The sequence below is a fragment of the Macrotis lagotis genome, chromosome 2 (genome assembly GCF_037893015.1).
Source record: "Macrotis lagotis isolate mMagLag1 chromosome 2, bilby.v1.9.chrom.fasta, whole genome shotgun sequence".
Taxonomy (NCBI): domain Eukaryota; kingdom Metazoa; phylum Chordata; class Mammalia; order Peramelemorphia; family Peramelidae; genus Macrotis; species Macrotis lagotis.
In genome coordinates, this window is record NC_133659.1 from 24,578,492 (window position 1) to 24,596,216 (window position 17,725).

A 17,725-nucleotide genomic window follows, 5' to 3' on the forward strand; every position below is an offset into this window, starting at 1 on the left:
GCCCCAATTCTTCTCCTCCTCCTTCTCCTCCTCCTCCTCCTCCTCCTCCTCCTCCTCCTCCTCCTCCTCCTCCTCCTCCTTCTTCGCCATGGCCTAGCTTCCTCTTTTGGTTTTGCAGGCAATGGGGTTAAGTGACTTGCCCAAGTTCACACAGTCAAATAAGCATTAAGTGTCTGAGGTCAAATTTGAATTCAGGTCCTCCTGACTCTAGGACTGATGTTCTATCCACCGCACCACCTAGCTGCCCCTGCTGCCACAATTCTTAAGGGGGCACCAAATTCCCCAACCTGAGGGTCTCTGAACCTGTGTCCTCTACTGCCCACCCCTCCCTACTGGAAGATCCTCCTCTCTTCCAAACATAAGAGCAATGAAGAGGATCTGGGAGTGTCAATCTAGGGACATTTGATCGCAACATTAAAATTGAGTGAAGGAAGCACCCAGTGGATCAGTTTACTAATTCAGAGGAACCATGAATTATTCATGTTGCTTTTAAGTTGGAGGCTCCTTGGGGCCAGTCTTTCTTTCTTTTTTCTTTGCCATTCCAGAACCTTTGACTCTAGATGCCTCCATCCTGTGACCCATCTCCGGACTTACGGGGGGACAAGAAGATGAAACAGACCTTGAGTTTCTCCTGGCTCCTCCTGGGGATGTTCCTGAGGGCTGGGGGCCTGCCAGCCTATGGAAAGAAAGGTAGACTGTTATCCTGGGTGGAGGAGGAGGGGAATGGGTTAGCTAAGGACTCAGGCAGAGCCTGGGGACCCAGACTGCCCTACGCAGGGGTGGTGTGGCTATATCATAGCCATCCTAAGTCCCCTGGTGATCTGGTGTAGAGCTATAGTTCTAAAGGGGCATCACTTACTTGCTTTAGTCTTCAAGTTTCCACCTATAAAATGGGTCTAATCATGGTCTCCCAGCCTCCCACTTGGGGGTGAAATGAAAGTGCTCTGCAAAGGATAGGAAGCCAAATGGCTTCTTGGTCAAGGCTCTCTCTAGGGTATTATAGTTATACCCCTAATATAGAAAGTGGTCATTGTGGTTTATCAATGACTTCTGATCAGAAAAATTCACAAACATTTATTCAGCATGGCACCATATCGCTCTTGGCCAAATATGAATAAGATTCTTTGGTTGGAGCCAAAGGCAGGGTGAGGTCAGCAAGTCTTTGTTTCAAGATGCTGCCATGAAGGGGCTGGGGTCTTCCTCCCCCGGGGTCCTCCTCTTCTAAGGTCCTCTGCCAATGGGAGGGAAGGGAGACTCCAGATGATCCCCAGGTTAGTTCTGGACTAACTGGGAGGAAGGTGTGCAGTCTGCTCTGGAGACACTGCTCCTGGAGACCAGTGAGAAGCTTGCCGATGCACAGAAGGGGAAGTGATGGTGTCCTGGACACCTGGGCCAAGCAGCACTATCCACCTAGGGAAGGGGCAGCAGAGCACCAAGGGAGAGGGAGCTCTGTGGGGTCAGGGGCCAGGATGCTCCAGAGATAAGGTTTCTCCATCCTGTTCAGTCAGCAGAAGGTCGAACAGCTCCTGGATGAGTAGCAGCTGGAAAGACTTCCCTTAGCCTACCCCTCCTCCATGCCCGAGTTAGAACCCCAAACTAGAATTCCTAGTTATGACTCCACAGGACAGAGGGACAGAAAGGGTCTGCACTCTCTTATGGAGTAGGCCCCAAAGCAATACAATGCAGGGAAAGCGGAGGGCACTAAGGATGGAGAGAGCAGATGGGGAGGGTGCTCTCCCACCTTACAATCACCACCCTCTTATTCAGGTTCCAATTCATGGGTCCCAGCCCCTGCCTCTCAGGGGGCACGTTCCTGTCTTCTCTAGCCTACCTGGGACTGGGGAGTCACTTGTCCTCTGAAGTGATAATGGGTCCCAAGACAATGAGGACATTGTCTGAAGTGGGTTTGCCCAAAGCTTAGCAGGTGAAGGCTGGGGCTCATCTATGTATGTCCCACTCAAAAGAATGTTGGTTCACAAGACCTGAATTCCAATTCTGGCTCTTCTGCTCCCTGCCTCTGTGGTCATGGGTGAGTTCTAACTTCTCTGAGCTTCAGTTTCTGCCTCTGTAAAAATGAGATGCTCATAGTCTGTTCTCCCCATCCTCAGGTATCAAGTGTGGTGGGGTGCTCTCTGGGCCCTCAGGCAACTTCTCCAGTCCCAACTTCCCAGGGCTCTACCCCTATGATACCGAATGCAGCTGGCTCATCGTGGTGGCGGAGGGCAGCTCCATCCTGCTCACCTTCCACGCCTTTGACCTGGAGTACCACGACACCTGCGGCTATGACTATGTGAAAATCTACAATGGTGCCTCCAATGATGAAGGCAACCTTCTGGGCAAGTTCTGCGGCCGGAGTCGCCCGCCCCCCTTCACCTCATCCTGGCACATCATGTCCGTCGTCTTCCACTCTGACAAGCACGTGGCCAGCTGGGGCTTCTTAGCAAGTTACCGGAAAGGTCAGGGAGTGACCGGAAAGGTCAAGGGTGATCAGAAAGGTCAGGGGTGACCAGAAAGGTCAGGGGTGACTGAAAAGACCAGAGAGAATTCAGGGGAGAAAGAAGTTAACCCCTCAAGATCAGAAAGGGAGGGGGAGGAGAGGTTGTCACTTCTCAGCTCTGACAATTACTATCTGATGTCTCTGAGTAATTAAGTTAACTTCCTTGGGCCCTACTTCTCTCATCAATAAAACAAAGTGGGTTCGACCAGACAGCCACTGAGACTCATTCCAGGTCTGGATCAACAAACCTGTGAATCTGGGTCTGAATCCACTTTCCCAGCCATGTAATGTTGGCCAGGTCTCTTCCCATTTCTTGCCCTCATTTTCCCTCTTTGTGAAAAGGGGATCATGTCTAATTTGGTCCAAGTGATTAACCCTCTCTGGACCTCAGACAACAAGCCCAGCCTTTTCCAGGTGAAGATGGAATGAGATGGGTGTGCCTTCTAAGTCATCTCCAGAGAGTCAGCTTCAGGCACCCATCTGCAATATGGGATTTATCATGGGAGGCAATGGATCCCTCTGGTCCTTCTCAGTGACTATTGACTCCTGTCTGGCTAGGGATTAAGTCCCTTTCTAAGCCACATGCACAAAGGGAGAGGATGGTGATGGGTATGACTCACCTGTACCTCACCGCTTGTTACCTGGGTGACCTTGCACAAGTGGCCTAACTGTGCCTCGGTGTCTTCTTCTGAAAAATGGAGAGGCTTGAACTAACTAACCTCTGTGGTCTTTCCATCAAGAGATCTCTAATCCCTCTCCTAAATTTTATAAGCTAATGACTTTATGGAGTATGTTTCTTTGGGGGTGGGGGGTGGCTATTAGCTATTGAGAACCTGCCCCAGCTGCTTGTCCTTCTCTGCATGATATCCTTTGCCTACTGGCTTGGATGCTTGCTTCCTCTCTCCTGCCAGATCCTTTGGTGACACCATTTTTTGGTGTGGGGGATGATTTTAGCAAGTGTCTTTGTTACCTGTCTGCATGACTGACAAAGGTCCATTTGGGGCGCTCTGTCCTAGCCCCTACTTGAGGGTCAGTTCTGGCCTTAGGAAGCACATGAGGGCTAGTGACCAAGACCTCTCTATTCTTGATGACAGCTGACTCAGTTCTCTTGCAGATACCTGTGGTGGGGTCCTCACTGGTCTATCTGGAGTGATCACCAGCCCAGAGTACCCCAGCAGCTACCCCAACAATGCAGAATGCCACTGGGTCATCAGAACATCAGGATCTTCCACCATCAAGCTGGTGTTTGCTGACTTCCAGGTGGAGAGTGACCGAACCTGTAACTATGACTATGTGGCCATTATTGAGGGGGCAGGCCCTAGCCGGGGCAACCACTACTGTGGCAGCACCAAGCCACCAGACCTAGTGTCCCTAGGCCGAGAGGTTCAGTTGGTGTTCAAGTCTGATTTCAACATCGCTGGCCGAGGCTTCAAGGCCTACTACTTCTCAGGTAGGGATCTGGGGGAAAGAAGGAGGGATAGGCATCAGTGATCCTGGGGCTGACGTGGGGTTCTGGATAGGTCTCATACACACAAGAACTCTACCCAGGCATTCTTCAATCCCTAAAAGTTATCAAGTCTCCCAAATGAGGCTAGCAATCCCAGAATGTCCTGGTCAAAAGGGATCATTTAGTCTGAATAGGTGAGCAGAAGTCACCATGCTTGACATTGGCCAACCAACCCTTGTTTAATGACCACCATCACTTCCTCTGTTCTACTCGTATACAGCTCCCATTGTTAGGGATTTCTTTCTTCACATCATATCTAAATTTCTTTGTTTCTTCCCTCTTGGTTCCTACTTCCTCCTTCTGGGGTAAGACCAAGGCCAGTCTCTTGGATTTTCTCATATCAAAAGATATGACCAATTGAAAAATCTCTTCTCACAAATTCTTTTTACAGCTACTTCAGATACTTCCCTTCAGTTATCACATCAATCCTATGATTTCTCCTCTCCAAGACAGATGACATCTCCTGTTCAGTCAGAATTTATCAAGCATGTTTTTGAGTTTCCAGCTTCTGGAACTGGTCTATGACCCTCCCCAAATATGGCACCCAGGGTACAATACTCCCTATTTGATCTGACCAAGGAAGGATGTAGTGGGCCTATCTATTTCTGCTGAGCTTCTCGTAACCCTGCCTAGGGTTTGTAGGGTTTTTTTTTTTAATTTGCCATGTCACATGTCACTCATATCAAACTTGTACTATACCAAGGCTTCCAGCTCATTTTCAGAGACACTATCCAGTCGCTTCTCCTCCATCTTGTATTTGTACAGTTAATTTTTTTCAAACAAATGTAGAACTTTGTTTATTATTAAGCTTCATATTTGATTTATCCTGTTTTTCTAGCCTGTTGAAATCTCTTTGAATTCTGACCTAGTCGTCCATCATGATAGCTCCCTCCCAGCTTTGGGTCATCTATAAATTTGATAAACATACATTCTATATCTTTATTCAAATCATAGATAAAAATGTTGAGTAGAAAAGGGCTGATCAGGGTGGCTAGGTGATACATTGGATAAAGCACCGGCTTCTTCCACCAATGAAAGTTTTCATATCATACTCTCTGCAACTTAAGAGTTTTGGACTATGATCTAGTACACTAAAAGGTTAAAGGATATTCCACCAAAATATGTCAAAGGGGAAACTTGAACCCAGATCCTTCTAACTTTGAGGCCAACTTTCTCTTAGACTTCATTGTCTCTTAGAAAAGAGGAGAAAAGTCAGATGAGAATGGAGTCATTTGGCTTCTCATCTCATTCATTCTCATCATTTCCTCCACCCCAACCAATGGCCCTGTCCCTTCCTTATCCTTGTCTTTTCTTGGCCCCTTTCACTTTCTGGCCTTTTTATACCTCACTCCCCTCTTCCCAAATGTGACATTGGCCTCCTTTCTGCTCCTCTCACATGTCACACCATCCCCGACTCTGGGTATTTGCCCTGGTTATACCCCATGCCCAGAATGTTCTCTCATCATATTTGCCTCCTAGCTTCCCTAGCTTTCTTCAGGTCAGCTCAGGTCTGACTTTCTGAAAGAAGTCTTCTTAGGTCTGTCTTAATCATTTCTGAGTTTATTTCCAATTTATCATGTTTATATCTCATTTGTTTCTAGTCTTTCGCATGCTATCTCTCCCATTAGACTTCTGAGGGACAGAGATTTTTTTTTCAGTCTTTCCTTGTCCACCCAGAGCTTAGCACAGAATCTATCCCATAGAAAGCACTTCATAAATGCTGATTGACTGACTGGCAGACAACTCTGCTGTCCTAAGCATTCACTAGTAGCCATGACTTTCTCTTTGCAAGACGGTGCCACGCTTCCATAGTCAGCCTTGGTGAGATGTTCTTGCTTTCCCCTTTTATACTCAGCTCTTCTGATGCTTTGTTACTGCCCTCCAGTGATGCAGGTCATGGCCCTTCCAATCCTTCCCTTCATGTATCCCCCTTGTCCAAGTTCAGTCCTCTATCCATTGTGCCATAGAGCTGTCCCTTGACTCATCGTAGGTGCTTAATAAATCTAGTTGATAGGGGAGACTGAGACTGGTAGATAGTTTACATTGGAGATTTCTGAGCTACAGTAAAATAAAACTATTGGGGTATCTGTACTGTCCAGTCCCATTATGGGGAGTCTCAGGAGGAGGGTAACAGGCTAACTAAGGAGGAATTATGGGACTCATATTGAAAATAGAGTCTATCAAAGCTTCCATGCTGATCAGTAGAAGAGTTAGGCCTATAAACAGCCAATGACCTTCCAGCTTGACTGTCTTAGGGAGAAACAGTCTTTAAAAAAATCTAAGCTGGCCACTATGCTTCTTGCGTACCCATTTCCCCTTTTCTTCTTTATCAGTCATTTCTTTTTTTTTCTTCCTTTTTTTTAGGTTTTTGCAAGGCAAACGGGGTTAAGTGGCTTGCCCAAGGCCACACAGCTAGGTAATGATTAAGTGTCTGAGACCGGATTTGAGCCCAGGTACTCCTGACTCCAGGGCCGATGCTTTATTTACTATGCCACCTAGCTGCCCCTATTTATCAGTCATTTCTGACATGATTTTAGAATTTCATGGTTGAGTACTTCCCATTCCTCTTGGATCAATTTCTCTTTCAAAATATTATGCCAGGCCAGCTAGGTGGTGCAGTGGATAGAGCACCTGCCCTAGAGTCAGGAGGACCTGAATTCAGATCCAGCCTCAGACACTTAATAATTGCCTGGCTGTTGATCTTGGACAAGTCATTTAACCCCATTGCCTTAAATAAATAAAATTTAAGAAATATATATGATGCCATTTAGTCCTAACTAGTATTTCTCCAAATCTTGTGAAAATTGCTTTCTCCTAGCTAAACTGTGCCCAGCCTTCCTCACCAAAGTCAATCATAAATTCTGTGACAGAGGGTTCCCTTGTCCCCAAAGTCTCCATCACATCTGTTTTAGCAGCTTCCTGGTTGGTCAGAATTAGAGACAGAATAAACAGGTCCTACAGTGTTTTCTCCTACCTTCTGAAAAATTAAATTTTTTCTAAAACAAGTCATAATGTTTTTAGTTACTCTCAGACAGTGAGGCAAGATAAAGAGGGAGGAGAGAGACAGAAGTGGGAAGAGAAAGAGGGAGAGAGAGAGAGAGAGAGAGAGAGAGAGAGAGAGACAGAGAGACAGAGAGACAGAGAGACAGAGAGACAGAGACAGACAGAGACAGAGACAGAGACCAGAGACACACAGAGAGAGAAATAGAGACAGAGTGATAAAGAGGCAGAGACAGAGACACAGAGAAACAGAGACTTAGAGAGAGACAGAGAGGGGACAGAGAGGAGAGAGAGAGAATCTTTCATGTTCCATATAATACCCACTAATGTGGCATCAGGAGCACAGAACTTCAGTTGACAGTAAGCCTGTTTTTATGATCTAGCTCTGTCTAATTGGCACCAGAATACCTGGTAGAGTAAAAGGATACCCCATCAACTGACCTGGCTTCTCCTTGTATCCTCCCATGATGACATTACTGCTGTTCTTCCTTACTACCCAGGGGAATGCCAGGAAGTTTACATGGCCATAAAGGGGAATTTCTCCAGTCCTCAGTATCCCAGCTCCTACCCCAACAACATCCGGTGCCATTGGACTATTCAGATGCCTCCAGGCTACCGGATCAAGGTATTTTTCCTGGATCTGGACCTAGAAGGGCGAAATGTGCTGACCAACAGCTGTGACTTTGACCACCTGGCTGCCTTTGATGGAGCCAGTGAGGCCACCAACCTGCTGGGGAAGTGGTGTGGGCAAGAGTTGCCAGTGCCCATCATGTCCAGTCATAACCAGCTTCTGCTTGTCCTGCACACAGACCGCAATACGGCCAAACGTGGCTTCTCTGTGGCCTATATTGGAGGTAAGTCCAGAGCCACCCTGAACAACTGGGCAGGGCTAAAGGGGAGAGGGCCAAATCTAGGATTTTATTGATTTACCAGTCCTTCCACAGGTCTTAGCCTAGTCTTTTGGGCCTGTTCTCCCCATCCCCTCCCCTCCCCCACCCAATATGGCAGCGTTTTCTGCGAATCTTTTCTAGAAGACGCCTCTCTTTAAAAATCCTCTCCTTTATAATGCTCTGATTTGTCTCTTAGTCACTCAACTGCAAGGTATACAAAGAGAAAACAAAGACAACCCCTGACCTCCAGCAGCTTACTTTCTCTTAGAGGAGACAACATTTACACACAAGTGCATGAATACAAAATGATTTTGGGGGGGGGGTCCTAACAGTGGAAGAAATCAAAAAACCTCTTTGAAAAAGGCTGTGACAGCATTGGACGTGAGATACAGCCTGGGCAAAGACATGGAGATGGGAGATGGAGTATGTGTGTGAGGAACTGGCTAATTTGCCTGAATTGCGAAGTTCCAAGAAAGGAGTAAGTCTAATGAGACTGGAAAGGTGGATTGGAACCAATTTGAAAAGTTGGAAATTTCAAAAGTCAAAAAAGAGGAGCCTATATTTGATCCTGGAAGTATTGGGGAGCTATTGGAATTTATCAGGTAGATGGGGTAACTATGACTAGACCTTCTAAAATCATTTAGTCACCTGAGCAGAGGGCAGATTAGAATAAGGAGGAACTTAAGACCAGGCCACCAGAGAGGAGGCTGCTTAGTATAGTCTATGCAAGAGGTGAAGAGAATGTGACCTGAGATGGTAGTGATGTAAGAGAAAAGAAGGGGATGAATTTGAGAATCATTGTGCAACTAAAATCAGCAATTTTTACATCCTAAAAGAGGTAGGAACAGACCAACAGAACCTCACCATATGGGTCTAATTATAAATTTAATACAACATTCATGACATCATAAAAACCAAGGTATTTTGAAAAGAAAACTTTTCAGTATTCTAATCTATGCTCCTTGATCTACATTGGATTCTGAGATGCTTTTCCCATGTTTTTGGATGTCTGGACCTGTATTTCATCACCATAGGGCATTCTTGCCTCAACCCATTTCCTCTTCCCAATTCCTTTCTTCCACTTCAGATAAGTAACTGTCCTATAAGGAGGTGGGAAAATCATGGAAAAGCTGTGTTTCCCTTGACCTAGGTTTCCTGACCCTCTTGCTTCCATGTCACACTGTTCCTCTTTGGTACTTGAGGTCCTCATGCTCTCTGAAACATGTATGCCCAAGAGAATGAATAGGATTGGGCCCACATCATCTCAATATCCCTCTAAAAATGTGGCATCCAAAATCCTTACCACTCCAAAGATGTCGTGGGTTGTTGGATAGGGCATATAACAAAGTTATTGCCCTTATTCTAAAGATGATGCTATTCTGTTTTTTTTTTTTTAGGTTTTTGCAAGGCAAATGGGGTTAAGTGGCTTGCCCAAGTCCACACAGCTAGGTCATTATTAAGTGTCTGAGACCAGGGCCGGTGCTTTATCCACTGCACCACCTAGCCTCCCCAATGCTATTCTTAATAAATGAAGGTTGCATGTATTTTTGATTGCCCTGTCATACCACTGGCTTAGCTTGTAGTCCACTAATCCCCTCAGAGTTTTTTCATATAAACTTTTTCTACCTTTAAATCTCCATTCTACACACTTATAAAATTGATCTTTTGAAACCAGATATAAGATTTTAAATTTATTCCTATTTAGTTTCATTTTATTAGATTTAGCTTTCTATTAACATGTTATTCTGATACCCCATTGTGGTATAGAGGTAACCTTGGAATCTCCCAAGGCTTTGCTGGATCTGAACAGGTTGAACAGTTTTAAATGCTGACAGCTCACAGAGGGACTGAGAATCAGCCTACTAAAGGGTGAGAAATGTTACAAATGTAAAATCAACAGGATTTGTCAACAGATTGTAGATGAGGAAGGAGAGCATGGAATAGAAGATGACATTTAGATTGTGAGCTTCGATGCATAGGAAATTAGTAGTACCCTTCATAGAGATAGGGAAGTGAAGATGAGGGGAGGAATTGGGAGGGGGCAGAAAGGAGGAGGTCAGTTTTGAACATATTTGAGTTTAAGATGTTTAAGGAATGTCAATTTGAAATGTCTAAAAGTCAATTGGAGATCTGAGTTGGTAGGTTGGAAGAGTGATTAAGGTTGGATAAATGGAACTGAGAATCATCTGTAGAATGATAATAATTGAATCTATGGGAAATTATGAGATCACCAAGGATCAAAGAATACAGGGCAAGACCTGGAGGAAGTGACAGAATGCACCTGAGTGATGGGGCAAAAGATGTGGTAGAAGGAGTAGCTCATGTAACATGGTCTGAATTTTTTCAATAAACTATGAAGTGAGGTTCTCAGCTGAGAAGATGGTAGAAGGGAGAACCATGGAAGATACAAATCTGGGAGAGTTGCTTTAGTGAATGGGATGGTGAAATGCCACACATTCTGTTGGCTACATGCAAAGACAAAGAGTTCTTGCTTTCAAGGAACATCCATTCTACAAAACTTTAGGAAAAGTAGGAAGCTATTTGGGGATTGGAAGAGTTCTATTATTGCTCAAACTATACAGACTTTGGAGTTTCCTTCATAAATTCCCTTCCTGGCCCAGCATATATACTCTTTTTTCTATTCATTCTTCCCTTTCCAGTCTTCCAAGAAAAGGGTACATGTGGATTGGTTGGGGGGGGGGGGGGAGACGTGAGCTTTGGCTGTTGAGGCCAGTCAGGGAGTGGAGAGAGGAAAGGATTAGACCAACTGGTGCCAGGAACAGGTTCTTTCTGTCAGACAGAGCCTTAGAAATGTCAGCCTTTGTTGTAGGGAGGTCTGTCAGATTTACAACCCCAACTGTGTCCTCCCCATCATGATGATAGCTTTGAAGGGGGCAGCAGCTCTGATTTACACTCTTGTCTTCCCTCCTTGCTAGAAAATGACCCTGGGGGAGCCTTCTGCGAAGACTCCATAATGGGAGCTGAAACATGCACTCAGATAATGTAGACCTGAAAGGGAGCTTGGTGTTTGAGCACAACATAAAATCCCCTACTGAGGGCTAGCAGACCTGTGAGGGATCTCGGATGTCAGATCTTAAAGGGACCTTAGAACAAAGAATATTAGAACAGATGAATCAAGAGGATCCCAGACCAAGAGGCAAGAAGGATCTCAGAGACCCGAGTCCAAGCCTCTGGCTTTATAGATGAGGAAACTGAGGACTGGGGATAGGAAAGGTTTCCTGGAGTGGGCATCAGAGATGGGATGACTCCAATGCTTTCCCCACATACCTCACTGTTTATCCACTGAGTCTCCTAGACTGTGAAATTAAAAACTTCAACAAGCACCGATAAATCACCTCCTATCAACACAAGCATGTTCCCCCGACTTTCCTTGCTGAGAGAATGCAAACTTCACAATGTAAAGAGCTGCCTCAGTTCAATCTTTGTGTGTTCAGACCCTCTAAAGAGTCTGGATCATAGAGTTAAGGCAAGGACTTGAGAAAGAGAGACACAAAGAGACAGGGGAGAGACAGAGAGAGAGAGAGACAGAGAGATAGGGACAGACAGACCCAGAGACAGACAGAGCCAGAGAAAAAGAGAAACAGAAAGACACACACAGAGAGAGAGAGACATTGAGAGAGACAGAGAAGAGAGAGAATGGTGAGATAGAAAGGGAAGAGAGAGACAGAGAAAGGTAGAGACAGAGAGACAGACCCAGAGAAAGAAAGAGAAACATTAAGACACAGAGAGAAGAGACAGAGAAGAGAGAGAATAATGAGAGAGGAAGGAGAGAGAGAGAGAGAGAGAGAGAGAGAGAGAGAGAATAGTAACAAGTAGGGGAATGAGGAAAGTCTGAGAGTAGGAGGTGGTAACAGAGCTTGGAAGAAAGCTTGGAAGGAAGCCTGGAAGGAAGCCAGGGATTCACCGATGTAGAGAAGAGAGCATTGAAAGCCTGGGTCGCTGCTTATCCCAAGGCCCAGAGATGGGAGAAGGGTCATGTGTGGGAAGCTGCCAACAGGCAAGTAGGATGGAGGGGAGTCACAGGAAACCATAAAAAAGACAGGTGGAAGCCTAAAGCAGAAGACTGAGCAGACTGGATTTTTTTTTCCCTGCAAGAATAGGGAGCCACACAAGTTTCTTGAGAAGACAATGATGTGGTCAAATAGACACTTGAGGAATGTCAGTTGGATCTGTATGGAGGGTGGATTTGAATGGAGTCAAGGCTGGGAACAGGAAAATCAGTTAGAATGTAGACTGTTAGAACTCAATCCCAGAAGGGCAGAGCCCCAGAACATCAAATGGAAGAACCTAGAACTCCAATGGCAGAAGGGATGTTTGAGATCAGCTGGTCCAGTAGAAGAGGAAACTGAGGAAGGACCATAAGAGCCAGACCTTGGAAATATGGTTTCCTCTCTTTCCCTCATTACTGTGTGAGAAGTCCTTCCATGGTTAAAACACCTGAAAAGAGGGGGAGAACTCATTCCACTTGACCTCCTTCTCCATCCTTTACAGTTGCCATGGAGGTGGTCAGCTCTCTGGGGCACAAATGAATGCACAGGCAGAGTCCCCCCAGATGAGATCCGCAGAGTGATAGCGAAAGAATGTGGTCCTGAAGGAAAGATGTAGGGGTTAGACTAGATGCCTCTGAAATCTCACAAACATCTGGGATGAATAATCCCTCAGCTTTGATCAGCCTCAACAGCCTCATCTATAAAATGGGGACAATAAATAAGATAGTATTTATGAAGCACTTGGTTCACAATAGGTGCTTAATAAATGCATGCTCCCTTCTCTTCTTCCCCATCTACCTACTAAGATTATGAGGATCAAATCAGATAATGTTCTGCAAACCTTAAAACACCATAAAAATGCTAGAATTATTAACACTGTTGTTATAGAAATATATGATACAGAAATAAATGTAATTAGTGTATCATGTATACATGTATATATGTAATGTCTATATACTTTATATTTAATATATAACAGATACTTACCATAGAAATAGATTGAGAAATGTGTATGCTATAAATATATTATCATTATATCTCTGACCCTATGATCTTGGTCTACCCTGAAGACAGTGGCTCTTTGGTGGAAAGCAGTGGGATGCTTCCTGGGCTTGGAGGGTCAAGAAAAGGAGGGTGCCTTCTTACTTCTGACTGCCAGGGAATAGATTCAGTTTTGCAAATTCAAACTCCTGGAGGGCAGGGACTGTTCCAGTCTTTTCTTTATATTCCACAGTACCACGGTTGGTGCTTGGTACATTCATTATTGTTTCTGTCATTCAGTCTTTTTTCAGTCACATACGACTTCTCATGGCCCTGTTTTGAGGTTTTGTTGGCAAAGATACCACAGTGGTACATAATAGCTGCTTAATAAATGCTTATTCATTCAAGTTTTAAAGGGCCTCAGAGGTCATCTAGTACCACACAGGAGAGACATGAGATCTAAGGTCACCCAATTCCTTAAGTAAAGGTTCAAACTCAAGCTCACTTTTCCATAAGACAAAGAGAACTCAGTGGGTTTGAATTTTCCTGAAATGGTAAAATGCTGCTGCTGCTGCTGCTGGTGTTGTGGATGATGATGATGATGATGATGATGATGATGATGATGGTGGTGGTGATGATTGTGGTGGTGGTGATAGTGATGATGATGGATGATGATTGTGATAATCATGATGATGATTGTGATGATGATATTAATGTTGGTAATGGTGATGATGGTGATGATGGTGGTGGTGATGATAATGATAATGCCACCATTATCATGTTTTATCATGTTTTGTCAATTGAAAGGCCAGAAAACTCCCCTTTCACACACACACTTCACCCTTATCTCTACCTCCAATTCTGGCCCTTCCCTTCCCTCATCAGCTTCCCCAGCTAGGTCCTAGCTAGGAGGATTTTCCTGACTCTCACAGACTCCAGGGCTGATAAATGCAACTAATCCACCGGGATATACTAGATTTCCTCCAGCTTCCTTCAGAAGTCAGTAGGAATGAGTGAAGGCAAGGGGCAGCTAGGTGGCACAGTGGATAGAGCACTGGCCCTGGAGTCAGGAGAACCTGAGTTCAAATCCAGCCTCAGACATTTAATAATTACCTAGCTGTGTGACCTTGGGCAAGTCACTTAACCCCATTGCCTTGCCAAATAAAAACCCAAAATAAAACAAAACAAAACAAAAAAATGAGTGAAAGCAATGGATGGTGGGAAGGATCCAAGACTGAGGCTTGATGAACAAGATGGGTGAAAGACTAAGGGTGGCAGGAACTTGGGAGAAGTGACCAAGGAATCAAGATAGGGAGGGAAGGAGAGTGTCACCAGGTTGGGGCAGAACTGGGGAGTGGTGAGATTGGGGCTCATAAGGTAAGATTGGGGGTTACAGGATAGAGGGAGCTTAGAGAACAGAATTTTGGAATGGGAGTGATTCAGAGCACATGGAATGTGAAGCTGGGCCTTTGGATGACTATCTAATCCAATCCCTTCATTGTACAAATAAGATCCTGTCCCTGGACCATACAAGGACTAGAAGCCAGGTCGTGACATTCTCATGTGGCCCCCACTGACCCTGGCCCTTCCTCTGTTCTCAGTGGTTCCCATGAATGTCAGCTGCACCCGCACAGACTTCCAGGTCCAGATCTCCGTCCAGTCCCTGGCACAGCTGGATCGGAGCCAGATCTACTTGGGAAGTCGGAGCTGCCCTGCACAGGTGATTGGTGACCACTTCAGAATCCAGGCCCGCTTTGATACTTGTGGCACTGAATCCCAGGTAAGAGGCCTAGTGAGGAGGGGAGGAATGCAACCAGGTCTCATGCCAACTACCCTCCCATGGAACTGGGAAGTAGAAGGAGCTGGGACTGGGTTCCCCGATTTTTAAGATCCTCTTAAGATATAAGATTCTATAAGTTTATGTTCAGAATGCTCTAAGTCTACATTCTAATATCCTTCTGATTCTAACATTCAATGCTCAAAGCTTCCTCCCAGTTCTGATGCTCTTGCTCTACTGTTTGATATTTTATGTCTTTGTCTAAACTCTGTGATTCCATGATGAGATTTTTGAGAGTTTGTGATTCAATACATTCAAGATTCTATGATTTCTAAGATTTTAAAATTCCACGACTCTAAGAAACTATCATTCAGAGTTGGTCAGCAGATTGCACACTCTCCCTGGTCTCTCCACACCAGCTCACTGCAATTGTTTCAGTCACAAAAAGGATTGCTTGGTGTGAGAGCTCACAGACTCAGCCAGGCAGTCCATTGTTAGGCCATTATCCTGGGAAATGGGGATGGGCCAGAGGAGCAGCTAGGGAGTGGACAGGGGTGATGTAGGCATCCCCTTATCCCTGGATCCACTCATACAGGGGAGCCCAGCCCTTAGACCCAGCTCTGGGAAGGAATACTCACTCCCCTGAGGGTCTGGATTGGTTTTTGCAGAAGAGGAACAACACGGCTGTGATCGTCAGTGTCCTGTACATCGACTTCTCAGGGGTGGTTGGACAGGAAGACATCCATGAGTATGAGCTACGCTGTGAGCCCCGAAAGAAGGAGGCCTCAGTGCACCTGCTGTCCGGCTCCAGCTGGCTGGGCCCCTATGGCGCTGCTGAGCACCTGCTGGAAGCACCCCCTCAGACAGAGGCCGAGGCACAAGGGCAGTTGGGGACTGGCCTGACACAGGACACCAGTGATATCGTCTTCCTGGCCATCTGCATCTTGGCTGGGATCCTCATGGTCATCGCCATCGTAGGGCTGGTGTTGCTGTGATCATGGGAGGGAGAGGGAAAAGGCATGGGGAAGAAGAATGAAGAAGTTGAGGCAGGAGTTTGGCCCCCCTGGAACTCCAGAGATGGACCTGACCAATGAGAGGGACTTTAGGACAGGCCTTGGGATGTGGCAGGTTACAATGTCAAAGCTGTGAGGGGCCCTAGAATTGAAAGAAAACTTAAAACCTAGACTATCAAAGCTGGAAGAGATGTGAGAACAGAGGTCATATCTAGGAGGGATTTAAGAACCCAGTTTGTCAGGTCCAAGAGGGACCTTAGAGTCCACTTTGGTTCAGTTCTAATCAACAAACTGTGTCAGGCAATGGGAAGACGAGATCCAAAAAGCCAGCCACCCTGGCCTCAGAGAGCTTACACCATTTTAAGCAGGTAGCACAGTGTTGTCGAAAACAGGCTCAATTTGGGTTCATGGGCCCTGGGTTTTAATCCCAGTTCTGTCTCTTCTAACCTTTGGGACCATGGCAAGTCCCTTCCTCTCTCTGGGACTCAATTTCCTTGTATGTAAAAGGAGGTTGGGTCCTATGATCTCTTGAGATCCCTTCCAGCTCTAAATTGATGGTGCCATGGTCTTTGGCAGGGGTATGGTTCAGCACATATATAGGGAAAGATAATACAAAGAAGCTAATGTTGGAAGCTCAGAGCCCAAAAGTCCAGTAAAAAGACTCTAAGAAAATCAGGAACCAAAAGAAAGCAGACAAACCTAGTGATCATCAAGGTCAACCCTCCCATTTTACAGAGGAAGAAACTGAGGCCCAGAGAGAGAAATGGATAGGCTGCAAATCAAAAAATTAGACCCTATAAAAGCAATTCCAGTTTGGGGAATGGGGGAAATGAAGGAAGAATACAAAGGGCTGTGGAAGGGTCTGCTGATGACCGAGCCCCTCCCCTCCACAGTGTGGTTTCTGTGGCAGTTGAATTCCCTTCTTACTGGAAACAAGTCCTTTCTTCCATGTGTGTACTAAATGTACCTGTCGGCCTTTATTCTTGCTAATTGCTGATGGGACTGAAACAGTTAACAGAACCATGTCCCTTCAGAGAACTCAGTAATTGGGGCACATAAAAATGAGGAGTCAGGGAGTCATCAAGTTTCTTGGATAATCCTGGGAAGACTTGAGTGAACTGATGCAGAATGAAAGGAGCAGCACCAGAAGAATAATTTCAGGAAAACATCCCCCAAACAGTCCAGTCTCTGCCATGGATGATTTTGGGTTGCTCACTTCTCTCTGGGCCTCAGTCCTCTCAGTTCAAACCCCACCCACCTACTATAGTACCCTTTCTTGGTCCCCTTCTCCAGCTACTAGGGCCATCCCTCCTTCACAGTATATGTTCTGTATGTAACTAGTTATTTACATTTTGGATTCATGTTTAGAATGGGAACTCTTGAAGGGTCCTCAGTAAGTGCTTATTGGTTGAATGACTGGCCCACCTGTAAAAAAAAATACTAATACAAAAGAGAGGGTTTGGAAAAGTCTGGCAGAAATGAGGTCTAAGGGGCGGTTAGGTGGCACAGTGGATAGAGCACCAGCCCGGGAGTCAGGAGGACCTGAGTTCAAATCCGATCTCAGATGCTTAATAATTACTTAGCTGTGTGGCCTTGGGCAAGCCACTTAACCCCATTGCCTTACAAAAAAACCTAAGAAAGAAAGAAAGAAAGAAAGAAAGAAAGAAAGAAAGAAAGAAAGAAAGAAAGAAAGAAAGAAAGAAAGAAAGAAAGAAATGAGGTCTAGATTACTGGTTCACACCATATATCAATATTGACTCCAAATGGACACATGACTTAGACCCTATTTTCAACTTAGACCTCAAAAGTGACATCATAAACAAATTAGAGAAGCAACAAAGAAATGGTCAGTTCTATGGTTGGGGGAAGAGGTCATAACCAAAGGATAGAGAAGATAAAGCAGACAGTTTTGATTACATAAAATTTTTAAAAATATTTCCCAAATATATTTTCAAAAAAATTTTAATATTCATTTTTTTAAATTTTAAGTTCCAAATTCTCTCTGGTCCTTCCCCTGTACCTTGAGAAGGCAAGCAATAACATATGGATT

The 17,725-nt window shown here is 45.2% G+C and overlaps 1 protein-coding gene across 1 annotated transcript; it reads left to right on the forward strand.

The window, feature by feature from the left end:
• The first annotated feature begins 560 nt into the window (after positions 1-560).
• Positions 561-15,713, forward strand: CDCP2 (CUB domain containing protein 2). The gene is made up of 6 exons (XM_074220845.1): positions 561-690; positions 2,079-2,456; positions 3,612-3,947; positions 7,505-7,858; positions 14,487-14,665; positions 15,331-15,713. Exons 1-6 carry the CDS (start codon positions 561-563, stop codon positions 15,655-15,657), a joined length of 1,704 nt encoding a protein of 567 aa, XP_074076946.1. The 3' UTR covers positions 15,658-15,713.
• Positions 15,714-17,725: the final 2,012 nt, after the last annotated feature.